The sequence below is a fragment of the Apodemus sylvaticus genome, chromosome 10 (genome assembly GCF_947179515.1).
Source record: "Apodemus sylvaticus chromosome 10, mApoSyl1.1, whole genome shotgun sequence".
Lineage (NCBI taxonomy): Eukaryota > Metazoa > Chordata > Mammalia > Rodentia > Muridae > Apodemus > Apodemus sylvaticus.
In genome coordinates, this window is record NC_067481.1 from 5,371,799 (window position 1) to 5,399,744 (window position 27,946).

The 27,946-nt window shown below is 50.3% G+C and overlaps 2 protein-coding genes across 2 annotated transcripts in view; one reads left to right on the forward strand and one right to left on the reverse strand.

Annotated features, from left to right (window-relative positions):
• Positions 1 to 27,946, reverse strand: part of Sec14l1 (SEC14 like lipid binding 1) — a 46,375-nt gene that overhangs the window by 11,360 nt on the left and 7,069 nt on the right. The window contains exons 3-8 of the mRNA XM_052194551.1: positions 5,545 to 5,694; positions 5,314 to 5,445; positions 4,064 to 4,192; positions 3,484 to 3,721; positions 2,557 to 2,666; positions 1,325 to 1,514 (exon numbers count right to left, since the gene is read on the reverse strand). Of these exons, the coding sequence (XP_052050511.1) occupies positions 1,325 to 1,514; positions 2,557 to 2,666; positions 3,484 to 3,721; positions 4,064 to 4,192; positions 5,314 to 5,445; positions 5,545 to 5,694 (949 nt within the window). The remainder of the gene's footprint in view (positions 1 to 1,324; positions 1,515 to 2,556; positions 2,667 to 3,483; positions 3,722 to 4,063; positions 4,193 to 5,313; positions 5,446 to 5,544; positions 5,695 to 27,946) is intronic.
• On the forward strand, positions 12,162 to 12,713 carry LOC127693580 (60S ribosomal protein L12-like). The gene has a single exon (XM_052194552.1). It carries the CDS (start codon positions 12,168 to 12,170, stop codon positions 12,711 to 12,713), a length of 546 nt encoding a protein of 181 aa, XP_052050512.1. The 5' UTR covers positions 12,162 to 12,167.

Genomic DNA, 27,946 nt, shown 5'->3' on the forward strand with positions numbered 1-27,946 from the left:
GCCAATCTTGACCTTACAGAAATCCCTCCCTCTGCTGCTCTAGGGGTGGGATTAGAAACATTCACCACCATGCCTGGCTCTTCTGACATTTTGTAAAATCCATTTGTCAACCTTCTGCTTGTCACATAGTCTCACCTATAACTCTAGCTGCCCCAGAACTCGCTGTTTTGTTCAGAATGGCTTCAAGATCTGCTGATCTCCTAAATGCTAGATTACAGGAATGAGATACCACAGCTGGTCTGTCAATATCTTACTACAAAAACTTTCTAATCTTTCAATAAAAATTTTCAATAAAAATAGTCTTGTGTGTTGTAGTATCTCTAACACGTCTCTGCATTCACAAGCCTAAGGAGGAAGGCTCTGGGTTCAAGGTTAGCCTATGCTACACAAAGAGCCCCTTTCTCAAGCAGAAAGCCTAAAGTTACCGTCACCCCTTAGATGTACACAATATTAAAGACAAAACCAACAGATCAAAGCCCCTGTGAACTACTTAAAGTGATTTCAAGGGTAGCCTTGGCTACATAAAACCTTAACCTTAAAAAATTAAAACAAAAGCAAAAATTAATAAAGCTCCAATCAACCTGAAGAACTAGATTCACAAAGTTAAAAAAAACCAAGCTATCCAGGAGCAGCTGATCTGAAAGGACATGACTTGGGGGAGGAAGGAGGGCACAGTTCCCAGTACCCCGTCACATCTGCAGGGCCGCACCTCCACTCTCCACCAGTACCCCGTCACATCTGCAGGGCCGCACCTCCACTCTCCACCAGTACCCTGTCAGTTACATCTGCAGGGCTGTACCTCTACTCTCCACCAGTACCCCTCCGCCCCCCTCGTCACATCTGCAGGGCTGCACCCCTCTCTTCACAGTTGGCCAGCTCTCAGTCAGCAGCAGAGAAGACTTGATAACAAGGTGCATCCTCCCACAGGGCTCAGGCATGTGGGAGCTGAGAGAGCTTCCGGGAGCTGCTTCTTCCAGAGGTGACTGACATGCACCTGGCTGTGACTCACCTCTGTATGGCAGAGACCAGGCCAGACAGCTTTCAGCTACTATGAAGGTGGCGGTCACTGCTGTCCAGTCAGTCCCATGGGGCTGAAGTGTAGCACACACTTAGTGTTTTCTCAACTAGGCTTAGAACAGATGACAAGCACTTGTCCCCCCTTCCCAGCGCTGGCTATTCAGGCTTGGGTGTGAATGGGCTTCAAGAAGGATCTCACCAGCTGGTCACTTGGTGGGAATGCCCCGTCCACTGTCACCACAGGGCCACTGATGCCATGTGGGTGGGACCTTAGGACAGAGCTACAAGCACGCTTAGGAGCACCTACCTTTGTCATGGTGATGCCAGCCCCCAGCGTAGTAGTCCTGAAGGACCTGGGGCGGAGTCCAAGTGTCCAGAATGTAATCCACCTGGTGCTGTTTCCTCCAGGTTAAAGCCTGGCACATGGTCTCTCTGGCCTTGTCAATATTAAAATCTCGGGCACGCAGAAACCGAAGAATGTGTTCATCCTTTGGAATCTAGGAGAACAGAGGTTGTTAAGGGACCTGGGAGTCACCGGGCAAGAGGTGAAACCTTGACCTAACCCTGCCAACATTGAGCTGCACTAATCACATCGCTGAGAGGCAGTGCCCCCCTCCCCAGGTCGGCGCACTGTGGGGTACAGCGCTTTCCCAAGCACAAGACCCAGGGTCCATCCCTTGCCAGAAAAGTCACCCCAGGTGTCATTTTAATAAAGCTACAATAATCTGGAGACCCACGTTCACAAAGTGAAAACTAGGAGTACTGGGATAACAATCCCGGCTGCTCTGTTCTCGGCCCAGCAAAGTCTGGTCTCTGTGGAGGAGGTCTCTGTGTTTGTTACATAAGTGCAAGAACTGCAAGTGCTCTTAACTGCTGCGCCATCTCTACCCCTTAGGGGCTGGAGAGATGGCTCAGCAGGTAAGAGCACTGACTGCTCTTCCAGAGGACCTGAGTTCAATTCCCAGCAACCACATGGTGGCTCACAACCATCTGTAATGATTCTGGTATGTCTGAAGACAGCTAGAATGTACTCAAATACATTAAATAAACAAAATCTTTTTTTAAAATGTCACAATAGGCTGGGCAGTGGTGGTGTACGCCTTTAATCCCAGCACTTGGGAGACAGAGACAGGTAGATTTCTGAGTTTGAGGTCAGCCTGATCTACAAAGTGAGTTCCAGGACAGCTAGGGCTACACAGAGAAACCCTGTCTCGAAAAACAAACAAAAAAAGTTGCAGCAAAGCTGACTTCCTTCATGCTAAGGACTACACTTTAAAACACGCTCCAACATGGCTAGCCTCTGGCTCCTCAGCACCAACTCTCTGGGCTGTGCCTGGCACTTCATGTGTGCTAAGCTCGACCTGTCTGTGAAGTGCAGCAAATGGCTGCTCTGTGAGGATGGCATTCTAACCCAACCCTGCCCTGAGGACTTGGTGTCACAGTAGACACACTCGTGACTCACTTAGTTCCTGCTCAGTTCTCAGCTCCCCGGGAGACTGGGGAGTGATTCTGGGATGGAACTGAGGGGGTGACACTCACCTTGCCCTTGTGTGTCTCCTGGAGCCACTGGCGCAGTCTAATGAGGCAGCTCTCTTGGAGGGGAGTCAGGTCACCCAAGTATCTCTTGATGTAGTCAGCATCTAGTTTGTCTAGAATTTAACATGCATGGCGTTATTTACCACAGAGAACCCGGAGTCCTGTCGGGCTGGTGTGGGCAGGTGTGGGCAGGGTGCGCTGGGCGTGGGGCAGCAGCTGGGCGTTGGCAGCCGCCCTGAGTACTTCAGCAGTGTTTAGGGAGGCCTCGCTGATAAGCACAGGTAAGTAAGCAGTCTTTAAGATGAGATCCCCGATAAGCACGGGTGTTCCGAGCCTCCTTCCAGCCCTCGGCCTGTAACTCGGTGCTGCCCAGGACTGGCCGGACTCAGCAGAGCCAGTGTGTATCTTCACCACACAGCCTGAGGTCAAGGACGCTGCCCGTTCCCCAGCGACTGCATAAATACATTCTTTCAATAGTGTTTCTTTTATGATTTTCTGCACACAATCCTAGACCCAGCCACTGTAAATGACCTCTCAACCCAGCCACTCAAGCTGTGTGACCACTGACAAGTCTCTCAACTGCTTCTGTGCCTCAGTGGACCCAAATATGAACTGAAGCCTGACACAGCCATCACTAAAGGGGTAAAACTTGTCACTGAGCACTGAGTGAGAGCAGGAGCCACACAAGAAGCACGGGAGCCATGTGACAGGACATCTGTGGACAGGACAGTGCCTTACAGTCACCGACCACCACCAAGCAGGGCGTGGACATTAAAAATAACTTCTGTTTAAAGAAGAGGAAAGTGAGTGTGCGTTTTCTAAGTGGGAGGGTCAGGGGCAAGGCCAGAAGCAGACAGATTTCTCTTCTGTGCAAGATGGCCTGCCTGAGGAGACAAGGCTGGGTGGAGCCCTCGGCCTGGCCATGCTCACCGTCAGGGGTTCCCACCACGGGCTCAGACGCTGTTCCTGGGCTACTGAGGCTCTCCCCACTCAGCCCCTCCATGACAGCAGCAGCATCTGGGACGAGGACAGCCGCAGATGTGACTTGATTCTTGCTTGATGGACAGGTTTCTGATGAGGGCCCCACGGGGGGCGGGGTCCAGCGGGGCACGAAGGTGATGCCCTCCTCCTCCAGCTGCCGTAGGTAGTACTCGATGATCTCTTTCCCCTTCAAGGTAAGACTGCTAAGGTGAGCATGCAGCAACAGCCAGACTCCCCAGTTCCTAAGACATCACCCAGAAGCTCTGTGGTAGAATGCTGGCTTCTTGTGCAAGGCCCAGAATTCAATTCCCAGCCCCACCTACCCACCAGGCGATGGTTCTTACTGGGTGCAATGGTTCACACTTGTAACCCTAATACTTGGGAGGCTGAAGCAGGAGGATTATGAGTTTGAGTAAATGTGGAAATTTTGCCTCCAGAAGTAAACATAAGACTAAAGAAGGCACGAGCTGTGGCCGTTCTCTCAGAGACCCCCCTCCCTTTTCCATAAAATCCCAAGACAGACACTCACTTTTTTAATGTTGCTTGTATAATGTTTCATGGCAATTTTTTCCACTGTACTTTCAAAACCGAAGAAGGATTTGATATCTAAACTTGCAGACTGTTCAAAACAGGTCCAGTCTTCATTCTCAGGGTGAACCTGCAGGTGGAGAGAACCCGTTCCCAGTACTGCTCCCAGTGGAGACACTGCTTGTCTGTGCCCTGGCTGGCTGAGCAGCACCCGGAGGAGACATCGGGGTTAATCACAGCACTGCCTGAGGAACAAGGAAAGCAGGGCAAAACAGTGCCCACAGCAGCTGACACGCACAGCTCTAAGCAACCATCTCTCACAACGGTCCCTAAGCACCTGACCACTGCTTCTCACCTCTGCCTCCCTCGCTTGACTGCTACCCAGCCTCTGTGGAGGCTCCACATGGACAGAAGAGCCGCACTCTGTGCTGCTCAGGCTCCAGGGGCAGAGGCACTGCGGTGTGAGAGGTGAGAGTCTCCCAGGCGTGGCTGCCTGGGCAGTGCTGTGGAGGAAGGCCAAGCAGGGGGGGGGGGGCTAGCAAACCGGCATGGCAGGGGCCGGGCACCGCGAGCAGGGGCAGGCTGGTGCATAAGGAGGGAGGAGCAGAGATAGTGTGACTCGGGTTCCAGGTGTCCCTTGAGGTCTGTGGAGGATGGTGCAGGAGGCTAACTGCTGAGGGATAAACCAACAGGTCTATGCAGTGCAGACCAAGTAGGCCAGTTCTCGGCTTCAAAACATACTTGTAAAGTGTCACAGATAGGTCAGCACAACTCTTCATATTTAAAAACCAATCAGGAAGTTGGTCTTGGTACTACATGCCTTTAGTCTGAGCACTTGGGAGTAGAGGCAGCTGGACCTTTGTGAGTTCTAGCCCAGACCACTCTACACAGTGAGTTCAGGCCAGCCAGGGCTACAGAGTGAGACCCTGTTTCAAAACACAAAACTAATCAGTGTAATTGTACTGAGTGTAATTGTACACACTCAGGAGACAAGGCACAAAAGCAGCAAATGAAGGCTAGCCTGGTCTACATGGAAAATTCCGACATAGGGTACAGAGCGAGTCCCTGCTTCAGAAACAAGAACAGTCACAGCAGCAGCTGGCAGCCTTCACCGTCACACTATGACAACCCTCCCCTCAGCATGCCACACCAAGGCCCCGACTGTCCCACTCATCTGGAAGGAGAAGCAGCGGGCTGAAGTACAAAGCGCCACCCCACCTACCCTGGTGTCCACACTCGGCCACGACTCACCGTATAGCAGCAGTGCTCGTGGATGATGACCCGGTTAGAAAACGTCTCATTGTGGGCTTCGATATGCAAAGTGCGATCTCGAGAATTCAGGGAGTTTTTCTGGACAAAATAAACGTAATCGACTCCAGCGATCTTTAAAGAAGAGACAGGAGAGAAGGCGGTCAGTTTCAGGGCTCATTGGCCAGCATGAGCTCACGCGCAGACTCCCAGTGTCCTTCTCCAGCTACCTACCTTCTTCAACAGCCTGGGCGCGTCTATATCCAGCTTGCAGCGTCTCTCAATGATGTGAACGGCCCCGTCTTCACTCTTGAATTCGCTCACAGTGTCACTGTCCACGAACATTGGAATCAAAGGACATGTAGGAAATCTCCTCTCATAGGCCTGAGGACAGAGGACAGTGACAAAGAGAACATGACAGCCATCGCTGCTGCACCTTAGACTGGAGTACAGCTGATCCTACGGAAGGGGGACAATCCAGGTTCACGCCCTGGGCCCTGACCTACTTTGGATGACCTTCTGCGCACGGCGGGAAGCTTGTGTGGTCAACACAGTGCCACACCCCAGCAGGCTTTTCTTGTAGCTAAATGAAAGATGACCTTCAAACCTATATGGCAAGGCAAAAGGACTAACATGGCTAAGGTGACTTTGAAAGACAACAAACAGATAGGGTCCCTCAAGCTGGCAGCACACGGCCAGAGGCCAGCCCCTCACTCGGTGCTGGAGACACAGATAAGTGGGCAAACAGACCCAGCCGATCGCTCCCTATCCTCTCCTTTCCCGACTGAGATGCAGCTCAGCTAAACATGTGCATGCTAGGAACCCATTCAACTGAGCTGCAGCTTGGATTCTACCTAAATTATTTTCGAGAAATGTAGAAAGAATTAAATGGAAGAGAAAATACGATTGCCCTATTTTGTTAAATATTTACCATGATCTAAAACAATCAAAACTCTCTCAATAATTAAAATCCAATCAGAACAGGAAGGAAAGCTAGGCATTATGGTACATGTCCACAACTCCAACACCTGGAAGGTAGAGGCAGGAGGACTATGAGTTCAAGTCTGGAGTATACTAGACATCAAGACCACCATCTCAAAAAAGAGGGAAACAGGAACAAACAATTTCTCAAGGAACTTAGACATGGCAAACAGCGCCATGTAGAATCAAGCAGCAGAGCACAGCCACTGGGAGGCACAGAGAGCCACACACAGGCACCGCTGTGCACCATCAAAATGGTAGAGATGAACATCAATACACACCGAACGCTGGGATGGGAGAAGTTTACTGGCAGGGCTGTGAACAGATGCGAGTACTCTGGAAAACAGATGTGTTTCTCAAACCTGAACTCTGAACACCAAATCCCCAACAGTCTATATGCAAGCTCACAGCATGAACTCCATATCCTTCAGAATGTACACATACAAAAAGCTCCATCTTTGTGTGGCGAGTCCACAGCCCAAACAGCCACGGCTGCTGGATTCTCCTTTCCTATTTGCTTTGCTCTGCTTTGAGATGGTGTTTCACGTGTCCCACACTGGCCTCTCTGCGTAGTTAAGGATGACCTTGACTTCCACAATGTGTTATCACATGGAAATGGGCATGAAGAGCTCACGGAGGCTTACTATAGGATTATTTTCAATTTTTTTAATATATTATGACTCAAAAATGATTTCAAAACAAAAATCAAGGGAAGGAAAGGCTTGTGATGTAAGCATAAGTTCTATAGCATGCACCTAAGTGCAAGACTTAGCTAACTGCAGCAACTGAGAGGAAAATCGTGAACACTGCTAGGACACACTCACACCTAAGGCCTCCATCCTGGGACACACTCACACCTAAGGCCTTCATCCTGGCACACATGCATACCTAAGGCCTCTGTCCAGGCCCAGGAAACCCTGTACTTGTTCTGCTCCCTCTATGAAGGAGGTACTTCAAGCAATGCCACACAAAACTGGCAGGTGTTTAACTAAAAATGGGGAGAGGATTTTATGGTGATGTCTCATCTTTAAGGAGGAGACGTGTGCCGATGCTGCACACGGGCGCAGTCCCACAGCCAGTATGCTGGAAAGCTCAGCCTAGGGTGGAGGAGGCGGCTGCGCTCCCCCTGCCAGGCCTGCCCATCTAACTGGAGGAAACCTCAGCCCGGCACGTGGTGGAACCACTCCATCTGGATTGTGGTAGAGCCCTATCCAGTCCTCACTATCCAAGATCATCCATCACATTTGCTCTGAGAAGCTGCAGGTCAGTCACATCCATCTGAGGTAGGCAGGAGGCACCACAGCAGGCAGCTCCAGGGCCCAAGGAGCAGGCAGGGAATGACCAGCGCGGCAGAGGTCGTAGGAACAGAGGTGCTGCACAGTAAGGAGCCGGAGAAAGCACCAGCCTGGAATGCAGGGCAAGAATGCGCGGACGGACACACAGGACAGGTCTTGGGTTTTCACTGGGGCTCAGGTTCAGAGAGCTCTGTTTACAGTCAGCAGTGAGGTCCCGGCGCTGCAGCCATATCCCAAGGTGCAGGCACTGGAGGAAGCAGGTGCTTCAACACAGCAGGAAGAACTGGGCCCTTATTTTCTGGCAAGGTCCTCCTTAGGGCCAGGGCAGCCCTGCCCTCCCCTTGGGGAGAGAAGGAAGTGCCAACAGCACTGAAATCTCACTTTCAGAAACTGGGGGGCATGTGAGGACAGCATGGCAGGAGGCAGCCGGCACACGCGGTGACGATGTGTGCAGGGTTAGCTGCACACGAGACTTCTCTCCTCCACTCACACCTATCTCAACCTCCTTGATTGCCAGGATGTCACATGTCACACAGTAGGAGTCTTTCCATGCACAACTAGCATTTGGGATGTTCATTTACCTGCCAGATTGCTCCAGGCACAAGCCTCGGGAGGCCATGAATGACCAAGTCTTTCAGGGAAAAAGAACCACACTCTGAAAGCACTGTAGCTCCTGTTACGGACATACCAAGAAACCAAGGACACGAGGGCTCCAGACTACAACTACAGCATCTAGAGCAACTAGGCATCTACCAAGAAATGGCAGAGGGAGGCTCTTCTCTGTCAATACCTAAAGGGGCCACTTTCAGAATACACCATTACATTGGAGGTGGCGGGAGACATTTGAGACAGGGCCTCTACATGGCCAAACTCAGAGACCCAACCTCTGCGGATCTGCCTCTGCCTCCCAAGTGCTGGGATAAAGGTGTGTGCCACCAGGCCTGGCCTTGCCATTCCCTTCTTGAAGCTGTGTGGATACACCTACACAGCAGGGCTTATGATCGAAACCCTTTTACTCCCTAGGAAGTCACCACCTGTGCAGTCTCTCACAGGGCAGAGTCCCTCCCTTGGACCTCAAGGTGGCACCTGGGCACCCAGGCACAGGAGAGACTAAAGGGGACAGAGTGTCCCTCTCGGGCGTGCAGAGTGCTTTCGAGCTCCTTCCTTTTCTGTGCCCCTTTCCCGTCTGGCCACCCAGCAGTGCCAACCACGGGGCAGGGACCAAATCCCACTTCTCCATTTGCTCACAGGAAAGTAAGAACCTCAATGCCTGAAACAAGATCTTTGTTAATAAACATTTTTATATTATGGAAAAATAGTTTCCTAAGCAAACCAATGAATCCAGCCTTTGTTTCTCAGTCACCATGGCCAACGAGTCCTGCACACTATCAGCACAGAGACTAACCAAAGGGGCAGGGGAGGAGCCGGCGGAGGCTGCTGAGACCTCCTCCTGTGGAGCCCACAGGCACCAGGCCTAGTGCTCAACAGCACCTCTGACCTGACCTGCGAGGCTCCAGCAGGCTGTTACACAGCCCTGAAGACAGAGACAAACCAGTCTCATGGAAACTTGTTATTTCCCCTAGCTCCATCTAATGGAGGGCCAGGAAGCAACGCAGGACACCAGAGTGGGGTGCAGAAGCCAGGTTTACTCCGCCACTACTCACGAGAAGATCTTCGAATAAATCTTAATCCTATGAAATTCTATAGTTAAAATTGTTATTTAAGGGGCTGGAGAGATGGCTCAGTGGTTAAGAGCACTGACTGCTCTTCCGCAGGTCCTGAGTTCAATTCCCAGCAACCACATGGTGGCTCACAACCATCTGTAATGAGATCTGATACCAGGCAGTGGTGGCACATGCCTTTAATCTCAGCACTTGGGAGGCAGAGGCAGGTGTATTTCTGAGTTTGAGGCCAGCCTGGTCTACAGGGTGAGTTCTAGGACAGCCAAGGCTACACAGAGAAACACTGCCTCAAAAACAAAAACAAAACAAGAAAACAAAAAACGAGATCTGACGCCCTTTTCTGGGGTGTCTAAAGACAGCTACAGTGTACTTACAAATAAAGAAATAAATCTTTAAAAAATTGTTATTTAAAAAACAAAAAACAAACAAAAAAACAGGACAGGGTAGTGATGGTGCATGCTTTTGATCCCAGCATTACGGCGGAGGAGGGGGGGGAGGGGACAGGGGCAGGGGGATCTCTGTGAGTTTAAGGACAACTCTACAGAGTGAGTTATAGGACAGCCAGAGAGCTACACAAAGAAAACCTGTCTTGCAAAACCAAAACAACCCCACCTTACCATCAAAAAATAAATAATAAAACATGGAGCGGAGAGCTCAGTGGTTAAGGCAGGCAGCAGCTCTTGCTTAGGACCTGGGTTTGGCTCCCAGCACCCACCATCTGTAACTGCAGTTCCAGGAGATCTCACACATGCAGTAGACAGACATTTGCAGGCGAAACGCTGAGACACATAACATGGAACTTACAAAAATGAAACCAAGTTTCAAGGCGTCAACAGAAACAGACGTGGCTGAAAACCCTGCAGTCTACAGGGGCGCAGGGGCAAAGTGGGGCTTCCGCCTTTTCCCAGAACTGAATTTCCGCCTATTCCCACCTGTCCGTGGATGGACAGCCACGCTCGAGGCCAGGACACGGAAGCTGCAGCCCATATGCTATCAACACATCATCACTTCGGTACTTCAAAGGCCAGGTGGGAAGCAATCTCAGTACTCAGGAGAATGGCCTCTCTGAACTCCCGTCCTACAGTACTACAGTACAGACACACCTTGTCCTCAAACATTCCTGCTGCAGACGTGCGGAGACTTGCCCTGCTGTTTACTGCTCTTTTCTAGCTATGTTTTACAAGTGGATATTTCCCAAAACAAAAAGTTGGGAGAGTCAATAACAAAAAAATTGGAGAAAATATTCAAAGGAAAAGAAAGAGGTTTATGGGGGAAACTTCTTCTTCCTCCTCCTCTTCTTTTGCTTTTTCCATACAGGGTTTCTCTGTGTAGCCCTGGCTGTATTCCACTGAGCCAGGATTTGAACATATTGACATGAATAGAAAGCCAGGAGCCTGCCTAGGATGTAACGCCGAGAGCTACAGGGCAGAAGCAGGAGATCACAAGGCCAGGAGCAGCCTGGACAACTTAGTGAGACCCTAACTCAAAACAAAAAGCAAAGAGGGCTGAAGGGACAGCTTGGGGCTAAGCCTCAGAGGAAAGCACCTTCACAGTATGCATGAGGTCCTCGGTCGCTCGGGCCAGCATCTCAAATTTAAAAAGAAGGAAACAAAAAACCCCAGAACCCAGGGCTAGGGTACCACTCAACAGCTGGACACGCACTTGTACATTCGCAGCTATGGGCTCGAGCCCTAGTATTGTCTTCCCCCCTCTTCCTTTTGTGGAGGAGAGTGGGAAGGGAAGAAGGAAGGAAGGAAGGAAGGAAGGAAGGAAGGAAGGAAGGAAGGAAGGAAGGAAGGAAGGAAGGAAGGATGGATGGATGGAAGGAGGGAGGGAGGAAGGGAGGGAGGGAGGGACATTAGCACAGGATGTTTTGTCTTTCATGTGGTTGGTTAAATGCAACAGTGCTACAGTTCACGCATGAAGACCCATGGGTGTTTGTCAGAGCTCCACCCCAGGGTAGGACTTCTGGGTGGTACCTCTCACAGGTCTTGTCCAGCTCCTGTCCAAAGGCTGGAGGTGGCCCGGACCATGCACATCAAGTCTAGGTAGCAGGAAGCCTCCTGCTTTCAGAGCTGGACAAGCCCAAGGCCTCAGGAGCCCTGCTCTGCCGAGGAGATCCAGAGGGCAGCAGCAACCCCAGAGCCTTCCTAGTCTCCAGTCTGTAGCACAACCAGCATCCAGCAAGAGTCAAGGGGCTGACGGAGGAAGGCACAGTTAGCACAGAGCAGAGCTCAGAAGAGATGCTCTCTGAGACTCCCTTCTAAGGGGGGCTGGCTTTGGAAAGAGAAAGCTATTGTGATCGTTTGCACTGTGTTTAGAGCAGCAGTTATCTGAATAATAAAAACAACACTAGGGCCTTATTAGCTTGCCTCTCCCAGAAGGAAGCTGCCTCCTGGATAACTCTTCCTCCCACAGCACCCACACCCACTCTTCTCCTTCACAGGTTCAGAGCCTGCAGTTTAGGGGGTGGCAACAGAGCTGTCAGCTCTGAACCAACTTCTGGATGTGATGCTGGCATATTAAAAGCGAGCGCTGTGCTAAAGAAAACCGTCTTAGTGAAGGCGGCCTGGCTGAATTAATGAGCCGAGTACTGCACAGTGCCAGGAAAACTTATTTAAAAGAAATTCTGTTTAAAGAACAACCCCTTCCAAACTCAACTGTGTTCACACCCAATTCTGCTAACAAACCAAGTCAGCTGTTTTCTGGAAAAGTGAGATGTTCTGGAACACTAGATGTGACTAAAAAAGTGATTATCAGGCATAGGTTTGCCCTGGAAAAAAGTCTGCAAGCACATAAACTAAACCATAACTACTCACAACAAACAAGCACTCAACACATTCAGAGGCGGACTGCCCGGGTCCTCCAGTCCTAGCGCCACGACTCACTGCCTGTGAAAATGACAGCCCAGAGGCCATGTGTGGATGCTCAGCTGTCCTCCATACCCAAGGCTAACCTTAACTCAGAAAACAAGCCAGGGTCTGCAAAAGAAGAGGCAGCGGTGCACCTTCTTCCTCGGTCGTCCCACATCCGGGTTCCTCCGACACCAGCTGGCTCCACCATGCCGAGCAAGTTCGACCCCACCGAGGTCAAAATCACGTATCTGAGGTACACTGGAGGCGACGTCAGCACCCACATCTGCCTTGGCCTCCCAAATCATCATCTGGGTCTGTCTCCAAAAAAGGTTGGTGATGACACTGCCAAGGCCACTGGTGACTGGAAAGGTCTCAGGGTTACAGTGAAACTGACCATCCAGGACAGACAGGCCCAGGCTGAGGTGGTGCCCTCTGCCTCTGCCCTGGTCATCAAAGCCCTCAAGGAGCCACCACGAGACAGAAACAAGCAGAACACCACCATTTTGGGTGAGACTGTCATCACTGTCTGGCAGACCCTGGGTACCACCGCACAGTCTGTGCTGCAGTGCAGATGGCTGCCACCCTCATGACATCACAGATGACATCAACAGTGGTGCAGTGTAGTGACAGCTAATTAAGAGGCAACAATAAAATAATTTCAATAAAAGACTATCTGGCTGGGCAGTAGTGGTGCACGCCTTTAACCCCAGAACTTGGCAGAGGCAGGCGGATTTCTGAGTTCGAGGCCAGCCTGGTCTACAGAGTGAGTTCCAGGACAGCCAGGGCTACACAGAGAAACCCTGTCTCGAAAAACCAAAAAAAAAAAAAAAAAAAAAAAGACTATCTGATTTTAAAAACAGCTACAGGAAGACAGGGAGGGGCGTGGCTATGCAGGCCTGATGTCCTGAGCTTGATCCCAAATTCCACAAGGTACCAGGAGCAAGAGAATTGCCCTTGAGCCTCTGCACACATACACACACACACACACACACACATTCATACTCACAGATGCACACCTGTGACACACAGGCCCTAAACTAAGAATTCTGGAAGATCTATCAGGAAGACTCAAGAGTATTAGGCACCTAGATAAGCTAGTGACCTACTTAACAATAATGTGACAGATTCAGCTATAGGATACAGCACACACTTGGGGCAAGGCTGGCTGCAGCCTTTACTAAGGAAGAGCCCTGTGTGGAGAGGCCTGTAGAGGGCAGCTAGAGTGAGTCACCTGGAGAAGAGACATTGATAGCCTAGGTCAACTCCAAAGAAGGCCTTCAGATTTCTGCACCAAACAGATTCTTAGGAGGGACCACAAATGCCCCAGGCACTCTGGGTATTGCTGCCACTCAAAAGCACAGGCTACAGGGAAGTTCAATGGTACAGCACTTGCCTACAAGAACTTTGGACCATGGGGCAGGGCGAAGGCCTGTGGACACCCGAGTCTAGACAGTGATCTTGACAGCTCCCAGGAAAACTGCTTTAGATCATAGTTCATTCTTCTCTGGGTCTGTGTGCTCCTGACAGAAGGCCACTAGAAGAACCTACCTCTAGCCAGGCTTGGTGTCACAGATTAATGGTGGCACACTTTTAATCCCAGTACTTGGGAGACAAAAGGGCAAGGGGATCTCTGTGCGTTCGAGGCCAATCTGTCCAGTCTATACAGCGATCTAGGCCAGCCAGGACTACATAGTAAGATCCTGTCTGGGGGATATAAAAAACAGAAAGGAAGGGGGGCAGGCACAGGAAGGAAGGGAGGAAGAGGAAGGGGCAGGGAGAGAGGGAAAGAAGGGAGGGAAAGGGAAGGAAGGAGGGACCAGAGACTCATCATGTCCCAGGGCCATCCAGTGCTCACACTGAGGTTTTGGTTTTAAGATGGTATCTCACCCACCATGTAACCCAAGCTTGCCTCAAACTCTTGCTCCTCTGCTGAGCCTGTTCTCAACTTTGTGTTAATACTTAATAATATATTTAAAGAAACGAAAGCTGAGCCCCTTTGAAACTTATAACCCAACTGTGTGGCCCAACCAGGGCAGCCACCCCAGGCTCAGCTCTACACTGCTGGCATCACACCACTCAATGTACAGGGAATCGGCCAGGTGCTACGGCGTCCCCTCTCTCCCTCCTCAATCCTAGGCAAAAAAGACATGCATGTAAAAACTGAAGACACCAAGCCATTGCCCCATACCATTTCCTCTAAAATCTAACATATCTGAAGTTTAAATATGAACTTCATCTTAGAGAAACCCTGAAGTCCATGGTGCTGATTAATGCGCCTTCCAGGTGATCTAGTTCAGCAAGCCCTATGTTTTCTATCCTTAGAATAGAAAAGTCCAGGTAAGAACACCCTAGAGTTTCCCGGTGCCCAGCATGCATCTTTCTGCTCAGAGCTTCTATTAAAATTTGAGTGTCCAGGCTGGAAAGATGGTTCAGCTGGTAAGAACAATGACCTTTCTTCTAGAGGTCCTGAGTTCAAACCTCAGCAACCACACAGTGGCTCACAACCATCTGTGATGGGATCCGATGCCCTCCCCTGGTATGTCTGAAGACAGCTGCAATGTGCTCATATGCACAAAATAAATAATTCTTTAGAAAACAAATGTGAGCGTCAGCCAGGCAGGGCATCCTCAGGCAGCAGTGTGCTTGCCTCGCTGTGCAACTCTGGCTTTGGCTAACACCACAGACACCAGGTGTGGTGGAACATGCCATAATCCTAGCACTCAAGTGGTGGAGGCAGAAGGATCAGGAATTCGAGGTGGTCCTCAGCTATACAACATGTTTGAGGCTAGCCTAAGATATGTGAAATCTTAGAGAGAAGGGTGGTGTGGAGAAGACATGGATGATCTAAGCATGAACTCAGCAACAGAACTGATGGACACCACAGGTCTCCGCATCCCCTCTGCCTAGGCCACCCTTTCTGCATCTCTCCCCAGCATCCACTCAGTTATCATGCCATGCACAAACCAGCTCTATTCCCAGCATGCAAGTGGCACTCAAGGGAAAGAAGCTGGCAGGCCCAGTCAGTCCAGGGTCTTCCACATCAGCATGTCTGAGTCTGTCATGCGCACACATCAGTCCAGGGCCTTCCGCATCAGCATGTCTGAATCTGTCATGCGCCTTCCTCTGCTCCAGCATCATGCTGATCACAGGAAAGGGAAAGGGGAAATCTAAAATCTACCAGTGTCCTACTGAGAGAGGGCACTCTGACCTGTGGCGGGGTGTGGGGTCTGCCTCCGCAGCTCTACACAGCACTGGGGTACACTGGAGTCTACACAGCAGTGGGGCCCCCTGACTCTGGGCTATGACAGGAGCAGAAGCAAAGGATTGTGGAGGGAAAAAAATAAATGAGCACGTTTCCATCCGGTTAAACTTGCCCCAGGCACATTGTGGTGCGCCTGAGGAAAGAGTGACCTCGAGCAGACTGTGAGTCACCAGTCCTCGTACACGGGACACTAGTGGGGAAAACTCAAGGCAGGAGGGAGGCGCCATGAAGGCTAGGGGGCCTAGCTGTTCAATTTTCTTTGAACATAAAACTGCTCTTAAAACATAAAGCCTGGGGCTGGAGAGATGGCTCAGCGGTTAAGAGCACTGACTATTCTTCCAAAGATCCTGAGTTCAAATCCCAACAACCACATGGTGGCTCACAACCATCTGCAATGAGATATGATGCCCTCTTCTGGTGTGTCTGAACACAGCAACAGTGTATTTACATATAATAAATAAATCTTTAAAAAACAAAACAAAACAAAACATAAAGCCTACCTGCACATGGTCAACTTACAAATTGACAGTTCTAAGACAGCGTTTCACTCTGTAACCCAGGCTGGCCTCAAATTTTTGGCAGTCTTCCTGCCTCAGCCTCCCAGGTGCTAAAATGAAACTACCACTATGCTTGGCTTTCTTTTTAAAGGCAGAGTCTCACTGCATCCATGACTGGCCTTCTGCCCCACCTCAGTCCCGGGTGGCAGGCAGCACTTAGATCAGCTCTGAGGTGAATGGAAGAGTCTGGTCCACAGCGCCTCTGTGGCCTCTAGCTGAACCTAATAAGTACCAATTAACAGCTAAAGTGGAGGTTTCCCAAGGTCGTCTAGAATATTTTTTTTTCAAGACAAGGTTTCTTTGTGTTGTAGCCCTGGCTGGCATTTGAACTCAGAAATCCGACTGCCTCTGCCTTTCAAGTGCTGGGAGAATATTTTATCTTGATATACTTTTCTTCTTGAGAGCTTGTCAGGAGCTCTAGCAGGGGAGCACAGCTACTCGGATGCCCTTGACTGAGGACGAGGCCTCCTCTATTCTGGGAAAATCATCCTCTTCACCATGGAGCAGTGAGGGAGGAGGGGGCACCCAGGCTGCCGGACAGATCAGAAGAATCAACCCTGCTACCAATGGGGTGACATATATGGCAGCCAGACCGCCCTCATATCCCAAAATACTTAAAATCTTCCTTCAAGACTTTCCTGGCAAGCGGGCTGGAGAGATGGCTCCATGAGGAAAAGCATTTGTCCGGCCTGTCCGGCCGGGGTTCGGTTCCCAGCAGCGTTATGGCGGCTCACAGCCACCAGGAACTGCAGTTTCAGGGATCTGACATTCTCCTCTGGCTTCCGCAGGCAGCAGGCTCACGCATGGAGTGCATACACCCATGGAGAGAATCACATATAGACATATTTTTTAATCTTATAAAAAAAGAATTCCCAAGTCAAACCACCAAGAAATGTTTATGACAGTAACAGGCCAAAGCGAGCTACTAAGTCTTCAATTCAAAGAAGAAGCAAGAAGGCTTGGTTGACTGCACCTTCTGTTTTTTAATCTCAACTGGAAAACTCAGGCTCATCCTCATTTAAGAGCCAGATGGTCTCAGAACAGTTCAGGACTGACAACAGCCTCAAGACACCACAGCTCACACCCGTGTCCATCCAGAAGCTAACTATTACGGCCGGCCATTTCCGGCTGGCTTATCTGACTTATCAACCCCAATGCTGTTCCACAAAGTTCTGCTGCAGTTTCCAGCACCCTTGTTGCTGTAAGGTAGGCCACATACCATTTATTAAGTTATTTGAACAACATTTCAAAAATAAACCTAAGTTGAAATGTTTCTATATCAGTCTTAAATAACCAGGCTGCAACGGTGGCTCTGCAGCAGCGAGCATGTGTGCACGTGCACGTGCGCGCGTGCGCCTGGCCGCAGGCACATCAGTGGAGCACTGGAGGGAAGTATGGCTCTGAGCAGGTCTTGCTCTTCAGTAGCAACAGTCAGCAACACAGGAAAACACAGGCAGGAGGGAAGCGAGAACTCCAAGGCCCAGCTGCTCAATTTTCTTTGAACATAAAACTGCTCTTAAAAATAAAGTTGCCAGGCGGTGGTGGTGCACGCCTGTAACCCCAGCACTCCGGGAGGCAGAGGCAGGCAGATTTCTGAGTTCGAGGCCAGCCTGGTCTACCAAGTGAGTCAAGTGAGTTCCAGGATAGCCAGGGCTATACAGAGAAACCCTGTCTCGAAAAAAAACCAAAAAAAAAAAAAAAAAAGAAAAAAGAAAAAAAAAAGTCTACTTGGGGGCCGGAGAGATGGCCCAGTGGTCAGGAGCACTGGCTGCTCTTCCAGAGGTCCTGAGTTCAATTCCCAGCAACCACAAGGGGCTTACAACCATCCGTAATGCAATCTAGTACCCTCTTCTGGCATGTCTGAAGACAGCTGCAGTGTACTCAAATATGTAAACAAAAAAAGTCTACTTGTATGCACATGGTTAGCTTACACACATTCACAGACACACACATAAACACACACTCACACAGTGAGACAACCCCCACACCTCCACACAGTGTCCTGGGGAAGGTGACCACCCACAGTCTATCATCTTCCTTAACTCAAAGCACTGCTGAAAGACTGAGGCAGGCCAGGGTTCAGACCCTGTCGCAGGACAAGCAGATATGCTCTACCAGCACTGAGTGCCCGGAAGTGCAGGCAGGGACACACTGCCAGGGCCTAGCTGAGCTCTGCAGAGCACAAGAGCCTTTCCAAGTCTGCACAGGGCTCACAAACAAAGACTGTGCTTTGGGGTTGCCCCAGAATACTGTGCATCAGGCATGTGTGTCTGGCAAGCACGCTCCACCACGGCTGTTTCCCAACCTCTTCACTGTATTTTAAAACTAGGTCTCTTTGCTGGAGAGACGGCTCAGTGGTTAAGAGCACTGTCTGCTCTTCCAGAGGTCCGGAGTTCAATTCCCAGCAATCACATGGAGGCTCACAACGATCTGTAATGGGATCGGATGCCCTCTTCTGGTGTGTCTGAACCCAGTCACCATGTATTTCTCATAAAAATAAAATAAATACATCTTTTACTTACGGGACTTTCGGGGAGTGGGGGGCTAGAAAAGGGGAAATCATTTGAAATGTAAATAAATTATATTGAATAAAAAAAAATTAAAAAAAAAAAAAACTAGGTCTAAGTTTCCTAGGATGGCCTGGAATTTGTAATCCTCCTGTTTCAGCCTCCAAAGCAGCTGAGATTTCAGGCCTAACCCTTGGCCCTGGCCAAACTAAGGACTTCATTCAGCAGTTCTCTGAACACAGACCATGTGAGAGCCCATGCTGACCAAATGAAATGGCAATCATCTCCCAGGACCTGAATATGCAGTGTGTGGAACTCATGAGGCTGTGGAAAGCTGGTTCACCAACCATGAAAACAGAAGCCGGATGGAAGCATCCGCACCCTGACCTCTCAGTCAGAAGAGGCCAACAAAAGACAGAGACAAGACACAGCATCTCATTTCCCTAGGCACTGAGAGCAAAGCATTTCCTTTATAACATGAAGACAGACATGGCTTGGCTAAGGAGCTAACATAGCCCTACGTAAGCCCAGAGGTGAGGATGACAGAAAGAGAAATTCATAAAACACACCCAGGTATTCTCCAGAGCGTGTCCCTGCTGCAGGCCACCCGGAAGCAGGCGCAGCCACTGGTACTAACACTCCCCACACAATGCAGTCAGGAACTGCGGTGGCCTGAGTAAGTGTCCACAGCAGCCTGGGGCCCACAGCCCAGGAAGCACACTGCTGTTCTCCGACCACAGTCCTTCTGGGTAACCTTGCAGAACAGGGTCCAAAGACGTGCCACGGGCATCATGATGGCGCCCCTGAGTTCCTGAATTCTACTTCCATGCCCTCCCCTCTGCCATCATGTATGCCACTCAGTGGCCCTCCTCCAAGGCCTGTCATCTGAAGACTAACTGGGAGGCAATGTGAGAGGGCAAATTAGAGCCTGAAACTCATGCATGGCAGGTACTTGACAGACACATGCTGCGCCACCTAAAAGACAGAGGCTGGGAGGGCCATGGAGCACCAAGGAGGGACACTAGGAAGGAGGGCACTGACTGGCATAGCAGGGCACAGGTGAGACCAGAGGGGACTGAGGAGGAAGGAGACCAGGGGGAAAGGCAGAAAGTCTCTTAAAGTAAGACTCTAAATTGGCCCCTGGGCAACTCTGCAGAGCACACTGACTAAAGGCGAGGGAGAGCTAGGGCTGTGTGCGCTGCTCTGGTTTGCAGCAGTCTGCCCCTGCCCCTGCCCCTGCCCCCACCCCACCCCACCCCGCCCCCACCCCTGCCCCTGCGCTCTTCTGCACAAGCTGGTTCAGCAGCAGGTTCCCTGTCAGGCACACAGCAGGCCAAGCTGGTCTCCAGGCCAGGCCAGGCAAGGCCAGATGGGCTTGTCAGCCTGTGGAGACAGCTTTGCTGCCCACTGCACACTTGAGAACCAGCACATGGGAAAGAGATGCGTAGACTCCAGAAAATCACCAGATTCCAGAAGGCGGTCCGCTGGGCTGTCTTGGAATTGTTTCCCGCCCCCAGTGACACACAGTCCCCCTTTGCCTCACTGCTACACAGTTAATATTTGCTAAGTTTCTTCAGAGTTCTCATCTTTTAGGCCACGAGTGGTGGTTCAAGCCTGTAATCCCAGCACTGAGGCAGGAGGATTATGATATTGAAGCCCACCTAGGCTATGCTATGAGAGGACAACTCCCATGTCCAGCAGCCTCTGAGGGCCACAGCACACAAGCGCTCCACACACAAGTCAGCTGTCTGTATTAACATTTCTCAGGCAACAAGGTCATCTGGACTTGAGTGGACAATACAAGGACATGCCCCCTCCCCTGCAACTGTCAACTGATAGTAGGATTTCAAACAAAACCCAGTTTAAGGGTCTGGTTGATATGGATTCCTGAGAGAATCTGCACTGGGGGCAAGTACAAACCCTCCAGTAGTTACTGACTGACAGGCTGGCTTCAACATCGTCACAGCCCATGTGTTGGGTGCTGAGATTATAGGTGCTTGCCACACTCACTCCCAGCTAACAAGCGAACCCCCTTTAAAAGAGAAAATAGCCCTTCAATCCCAAATATTGAGCAGTTGCTTTTCTGCTGTTATTTAAGCGGCTACAGCAGGAGGCCCAGTGTGCTGGCACCGGCGCTCCCAGACGCTCCCAGACGCTCCCAGACGCTCCCAGACGCTCCCAGACGCTCCCAGGCGCTCCCAGACGCCCCACTCCACTCCTGGAGACTGAGCTGGAACGGCCACTCTCCAGCCAGGAGCTTGAGCCAGACTGGCCAACATGGCCAGACCCTGCAGCAAAAACAAGCAGGCAAGAAGACTGGAGGGCAGGGACACCTCACAAAAGGCCAAGCTCTAGTGACAACACACCTTCTGCTGGACATGGCAGCCAGCAGCAGCCAGCTTGTGTGGGACGCAAACCGTGCCCCACCCCCCCAAGCTCCTGCTGACAGGCCCTTGCTCTGGCTTTCTGCTGAGCAGGCTGCAGGCTGCTCCCCTCCCCCCTCTCCCCCTCGTCCCCGCAGCTTGGGCCCACACCGTAGCTTGTGCTGTCCTTGGCTCTAACACACCAGCAGCGTGTTAAGCCGCTCTTTCTGTTTGCTTTCGACTATTAAAACAGCATTATCTGCTGTTCATAAAGTGAAGCAAGCCACTGCTGCCCGGCAGCGCCTGCCACACACGTGCTGATGCACTCTTCAGTTATCACAATAAAAGGTGTGAGAGGGCACTGGGGCTGCAGGTGGCTCCTCACCAGGCAGAACCCTCGCCTGGCATCCTAGGACTCCCTGAATTCAACCACAGGCCGTAGGCGGCAGGCGGCAGGTATGTGGCACACCCCTACAACTTCAGTACCTGAGAGGTGGAGGCAGAAGGGTTATTAGGGAGTCCTAGGTCACTGCCTCACACAGGGAGGGAGCTGGAGGCCAGCACTGGGGTCAGCATGATCCTGACCTAAAAAGAGAAAACTCTAAAAGATAAGATAAGGTATAGGGGAACAGACTGCATGCGCCTCTGACAGCTCTGCAGCCCTCAGGGAAGCTCCACAGGGCAGAACAGTTTGACTTTTCACAGTGTAAAAGATAATCTGTGGCCTTCAGAAAAGCAGTTGGTGTTCCAGGGAACTGCAGCTGTCAGCTTTAAAAATGCCATGTGCTTGCCCACATAAAGGAATGCAATGAGCAATGGAAACATTACCTAGTGTCATGAACTAGAATCAAAGCTTCGTGGAGTCAGCAGCCAGTGCTGGGAGCTGGCGGAGGCGCTAGCAAGGTTCCCATAGTGCTCTGCTATTAGGTCTGCAGCTTCGCAGAGCCTAAGGGCTCAGGCTTAAGTCATACTCAGCAGAAGACAGGAAGTCAAGCGCAGTCCAGACTGGCACAGAACCTCGAGGGGGCGGGCCACCTGAGGAAAGCTCTTGTTCTGCCACAGCCGTTCCCCCAAATGGCAGGGCTCACTAGTGCTCGCCATGGAGAACTCCTGTGTCATCCCACTTCCACATTGGCTACATGGGAAAGCCAGCCAGCACTGTGTGGGCAAGGTCCTAGGTTTGAGCCCCAACACCACAGAAAAGAAAGATAGATCTAAAGCCGGGCAGTGGTGGCGCACTCCTGTAATCCCAGCACTCTGGGAGGCAGAGGCAGGCGGATTTCTGAGTTTGAGGCCAGCCTGGTCTACAGAGTGAGTTCCAGGACAGCCAGGGCTATACATAGAAACCCTGTCTCAAAAAAACCAAATCCAAAAAACAAACAAACAAACAAACAAACAAAAAGATAGATAGATCTACATCACACCTGTATTTGAATGCATTGCACCAAAGTCTGAGGCTGTCCAATGTAAAGGATGAGCTAGATCTGGGCTAGCCTGCACAAGCCTCAACCCTAGCACTCAGGAAATGTGTGTGAGTTTGACTAGGCTAGAACCTGTCCTCAAGCCAAGTTCAAGACAAAACACTCCTGGGAAGCATGTAATTACTAACATTGATTTTTTATTAATAGTACAGTAAAAAGCTTTTTTTTTAACGTACAGTATTGTGCTAGAGAGATGGCTCAATGGTCAGGAGCACTTGCTGTCTTCCAGAGAACCTAGACTTGGTTCCCAGCACCCACATGATGCCCCACAACAGCATAGATGGAGACCCCTCCATTCCAAGGGACCTGACACTTGCTGGACCCTGCAGGCACCAGGCACCCACATGGTACACAGACATACACACAGGCAAAACACATGTACATAGAAAATAAAAATAAATCTGAGCTGGGCGGTGGTGGTGCACGCCTGTAATCCCAGCACTCTGGGAGGCAGAGGCAGGCGGATTTCTGAGTTCGAGGCCAGACTGGTCTACAAAGTGAGTTCCAGGACAGCCAGGGCTACAGAGAAACCCTGTCTCGAAAAAACCAAATTAAAAAAAAAAAAAAATCTGAACAAATTCAAAAGTATAGCACAGGGGTTGGCACAGTAACTCAGAAGGTAAAGGCATGAGGACACAGGTGTGTCCCCACAAGCCTCACAGTGGAAGAGTGAGTAAACTCCAGCCGGGTGTCTGCTCACTTCCACACATGTGCGCACATAAGACACACAGAATAACATCTTTAAAATGTTTACAACGTGCATTATACCTCATAGTCAACCACAGTGTTCATCAATAAATGAACTGGATGTGTGCACACACACTGGACTACACAATGAACGGATGTGTACACACACACTGGACTACACAATGAACGGATGTGCGCGCACACACTGGACTACACAATGAACATATGTGTGTACACACTGGACTACACAATGAACTGATGTGCGCACACACTGGACTACAGTATCCAGTTTTGAAAATGAATGAAATTCCAAGTGTGGAGGTGACACCTCCCAACACCTGGAAAGAAGAGACAGCCATATCTCTTGAGTTCTAGACTAGCCTGGTCTACAAAGAGTTTTCAGGTCAGCTAAGGTTACCTTTTAAGACCCTATTTCGAAAACAAAGAAAAAAAGAAAAGGAAGGACATTTTTATCCAACACAGATGAACCTTGAGAACACTAGAGTAAGTAGGATCAGACTTGCTTCCACCTCTTTGTGGCCCTTAGAGAAGACAGATTTACAGACACAGAAAACAGAATTAGAGCTGGTTAGTTCAGTGGAAGGGCACTTGCCTAGGTTCTATCCTAGCTCTGGCAACGAGAGAGCCTAGAAGGCTGGCAGGGTGAGTGTCAGCATTTGATGGGTACAGTGTTGATCGGAATGGTGGTTAAGACAATGTATTGTACTTAATCATGTCTGTATTTAATACCTTAGGCTACACACTTAAAACACATTTAAATAAGTTTATTATATGCATGTTTTACAACCATAAAGATTTAACATGGCCAGGTAGTGGTGCGCACACCTGTAATCCCAGCACTTGGGAAGCAGAGGCAGGCGGATTTCTGAGTTCGAGGCCAGCCTGGTCTACAGAGTGAGTTCCAGGACAGCCAGGGCTACACAGAGAAACCCTGTCTTGAAAAAACAAAACAAACAAAAAACAAACAAACAAAAAAGATTTAATATATAGTACAAATCTACCAGAAAGTTAGCGAATAAAGCCATCCACATGGTTAAGCCAGGAAAGTGCCCATTTGCTAACATTACGTTGCAGTTACTAGCTACCTAAAAGGGCAGCACTCTGGGGGCACCACAGAGCGTGGAGACGGTGCCCCGGGTGTCCCGCCCCTACCGGTCAGCAGGTAGAAGAACTCAGCTGCTGAAGGACCTATTCCTCTTAAGTTTTAAGTCTAAAATGTTACAACCGGACGCCACCTGCTTTCTCTTGCCTCCCTGAGAAGGGTCTAACCCAGCAGCCTTCCAGATTGAGTGGGTTTCGGAAACACAGCACCTTATGGGACATGCAGACTGTAGGCCTGCTCCTAGAAATGCTGGTTTAGCAGTCAGCACCGTGAGGTAGGAACTCGCATTCTAAACAGTGCTGTTAGCCGCTGATGCTGGTCAGAAGGTTGGCGTCTGGGAGCAGCCCTACACTACCCCACTAACCTTAAGTCAATCTGCTTCTAAATATAGTTACCTGCAACTTTCAGCTCTGGCCTTGATTTTCAATATGTGTACAGGCAAGAAATATACACATGAAAAAAAATGCATTTCTGGATTAGGACAAACAGTCGTCACAGAATAACAGCTACCAAGAAAACTGACTCAATTAAGAACAACTTCTTAGCCAGGTGGTGGTGGTGCATACCTTTAATCCCAGCACTTGGGAGGCAGAGACAGGCAGATTTCTGAGTTCGAAGCCAGCCTGGTCTACAGAGTGAGTTCCAGGAAAGCCAGGGCTACACAGAGAAACCCTGTCTTGAAAAACAAAAGAAAATCTGGTAACTACCCACTCAGAGTGAAGAATATTACTTAAAGTGAACCCTGTGTTCAGCAGGAACCTGGTAGAAGCGGTGTGCGTGGGGCAAGCACGATCAGGCTGCCACAGAGGCGGTCGGCCTTAGTCTGAACACAAACTCAAGCTGACAAACTATGATCTGCATCGGAGTCTCTTAGGACACAATCCAAGTGTAAGTCACAAACAGAGCTGACCAAAAGAGCTCCATTGTCACCGGTCACACCCTTCAAGACCAATGGCTGGGACACAGCTCAGTCCTGAACAACTAATTGGATATAGTCCAATCCACAGCACAGAAGATAAAGTCATCACTGCCAGCAGCACAAGTGATGCAGAGACAGGAGCATCCTTCCCAGACCGACCATTCTGAAGACAAATCCATTTAGTACACATTCAGGATAGAGAGCAAGACAGACAGACCTTAGGAACCATCTAACCTCTGGGTGCAAAACAGGACAGCATGCATCCATGAAAGACAGACAGCTTTCTTCCTTCTCTCCCTTCCTCCAAGCGAGCTCTCACCATGCTGCCCAGTCTGTATTCAAACTCTAGGCTTCAGTGATCCTCCTGCATGAACTTCCTCAGTAGCTGGCACTTAGAGGAACTGCATACAATTTTCCTTAAACAGAAAACCTATGCCCCCAACTCCAAGCACAGTTACCACAGCACCACTGGAGAACGCACACAGCTTTCATTCCCTACAGTTCAAGACAGAGAGGTACAGGCCTACTGTAAGTGCTGCCAGACTACCCTAACCTGTGTCTACAGTGGCAGTCCCCAGGAGGGCCTGAATGAAAGAAAGAGTGTGGGAAAGGACAGAGCCCGGTCACACCTGGTCACACCCCACCTCCCTTGGACCAACCTTCTGCCAAGGGCTTTCTGCACACACTCCACAGAAACCTGCCAATAAAGCCATGGCCCACACGCAGCACAAGCATGCCACCCAAGTCACCAGGTTAAAAAGAAACAATAAGTTGGCCAGCCGGCCCAGTTTACCCTGCGGAGACTGGCACTTAGCACGCATGTCCACGGCACCTGCACTCATCAAGGGGGCAGATGGAAGCAGTGGGTTAGCCCTGTGTTAGCCTCCACCCACAGGCTTTGGAGGATGGAAGGAGCAGTCAGGTGACTGTACTCAGGCTGGGCCCTCCGCCTCCCAGCTTAAGACAACAATTGAATCAGCAAAGGGTTGCAGTGGGAACACACGGGACAAATGACCTAGTTTCACTAACAAATCAGAGGCAGGAGGCAAACAAGGAGAAAGGGAGCTCAGGATGGGGACGGAGAGGCACGCACCCAAATGCAAACCACTTGCCTGGAAGCAGGAGTCAAGGAAGCCAGCAGCTCCCAAGCTTCCTGTGCTGCGACCCTTCAGTACAGTTCCTCACATTGTGGGGACCCCCCCACCACCACTTTCATTGCTATTTCATTAACTGTAATATTGTTACTACTGTGAATCATAATGTAAATATCTGATATGCAAGGATGTCTGATATGTGACACCCAACCCCTAAGGGATGGAGACCCACAAGCTGAGAACAACAGGAATCAGTGATAAAACCATTTTCTTTTTAGGTTCCTGAAAAGGAGGCAGCATGATAGCAAGGAAGGATGACTGTCAACTGCAGTGGTAACATGGAGAGCAAACTGCGACGGCCCATTTCTGACAGCTAGTCAGCCAGCCCAGGCACCTCAGCCTCTGCTGAATGCAACAGGTCTGGTACTACACCTTGTCAGAGAGAGCAGAACACATCATGTGTGTCTAGGACCCTTTGTCACCACCACACACTCATACATGACCATGCACCACAACCCTCAGAGCCTTGAGACAACAGTACACCACCCAAATACCTCCCAGACCTTTAGTCAGCATCCGAGGAAACGGACCGCACTCCACCATGCCTAGCTGGAGTGAGTTTCTACTTTCATGAATGAGCACTCTGCTCAGAGGAGGCTGCAACAGCCCAGCGCAGGTGCTGCCCTATCATCTCAGCTTCTCGGGAGACGGAGGCAGAGGAGCGAGCGTCTGAGGCCAGCCCAAAGCACATGCCCACAGGAAAGGAGCTGACACAAGATCAAACAACAGGTATTGCAATAGCATGTCTAATTACCACAAAACTGGAAACCAGATCAGAAAAAGAGCCAGGCTTTAAACCTAAGGCGAAGGGAAGAAAATATAGTCCAAGAAAAACGGGGGCACAGGGCTGGTCCAGCACTGAAAGCACGGGCTGCTCTACGGAGGAGCCAGGTTCAATTCCAGCCCCCAGATGGCAGCTCACAGCTGATCATAACTCAAGATCTAGAGCAGATCTGATACCCTTTCTGACGTCTGAACATACCAAGCACACATGAGATGCACATACATACACGTAGGCAAAACGCTCACACACAAAAAATGAAATAAACATAAAAATAAAAGACTGGGTGGCAAGCCGGGCGGTGGTGGCACATGCCTGTAATCCCAGCACTCTGGGAGGCAGAGGCAGGCGATTTCTGAGTTCGAGGCCAGCCTGGTCTACAGAGTGAGTTCCAGGACAGCCAGGGCTATACAGAGAAACCCTGTCTCGAAAAAACCAAAATCCAAAACACACACACACATACACACACACACACACAAAGACTGGGTGGCAATATTGCAGTCAACACTGCTGACCTGTAGATCCAGCAGGCAGTATACCCTGCCCATCCTTGGGGAGAGGAGCCATCTCCTCAGGACACACTCCATCCAGCTCAGAATTCTGCCCAGCACCTCACAAAGTCCAGAAGAACTCACAGGAAACTTGTTTCCCAATGGCCAGAGTAATAAAGCTTAACTGTAAGTGCCCATTTGATGTACAAGATTCACGGCAGAGCCATCTGTGTGGACAAACGGACTGGCTTTTGTCTGGGACTTGGAGGTGGGCAAAGAGGTACCAGAAAAGGGCAGAGGCGGCTATGCTCCCATCACTGTGGCTCCCATCACTGGCTACTGGGGGGAGAGGGGCGGCGCAGGTGAAATTAACATCTACACTCTGAGCAAATCTCTTTTTCCTCCTTTCAGCTGTATTAGAGAGAGGCTGTGAGTACAAAATGGGAAATGGGAAAAGCCCACGGAAAGAAGAGAAGAAGGCTATAGCGCGTTTGACCA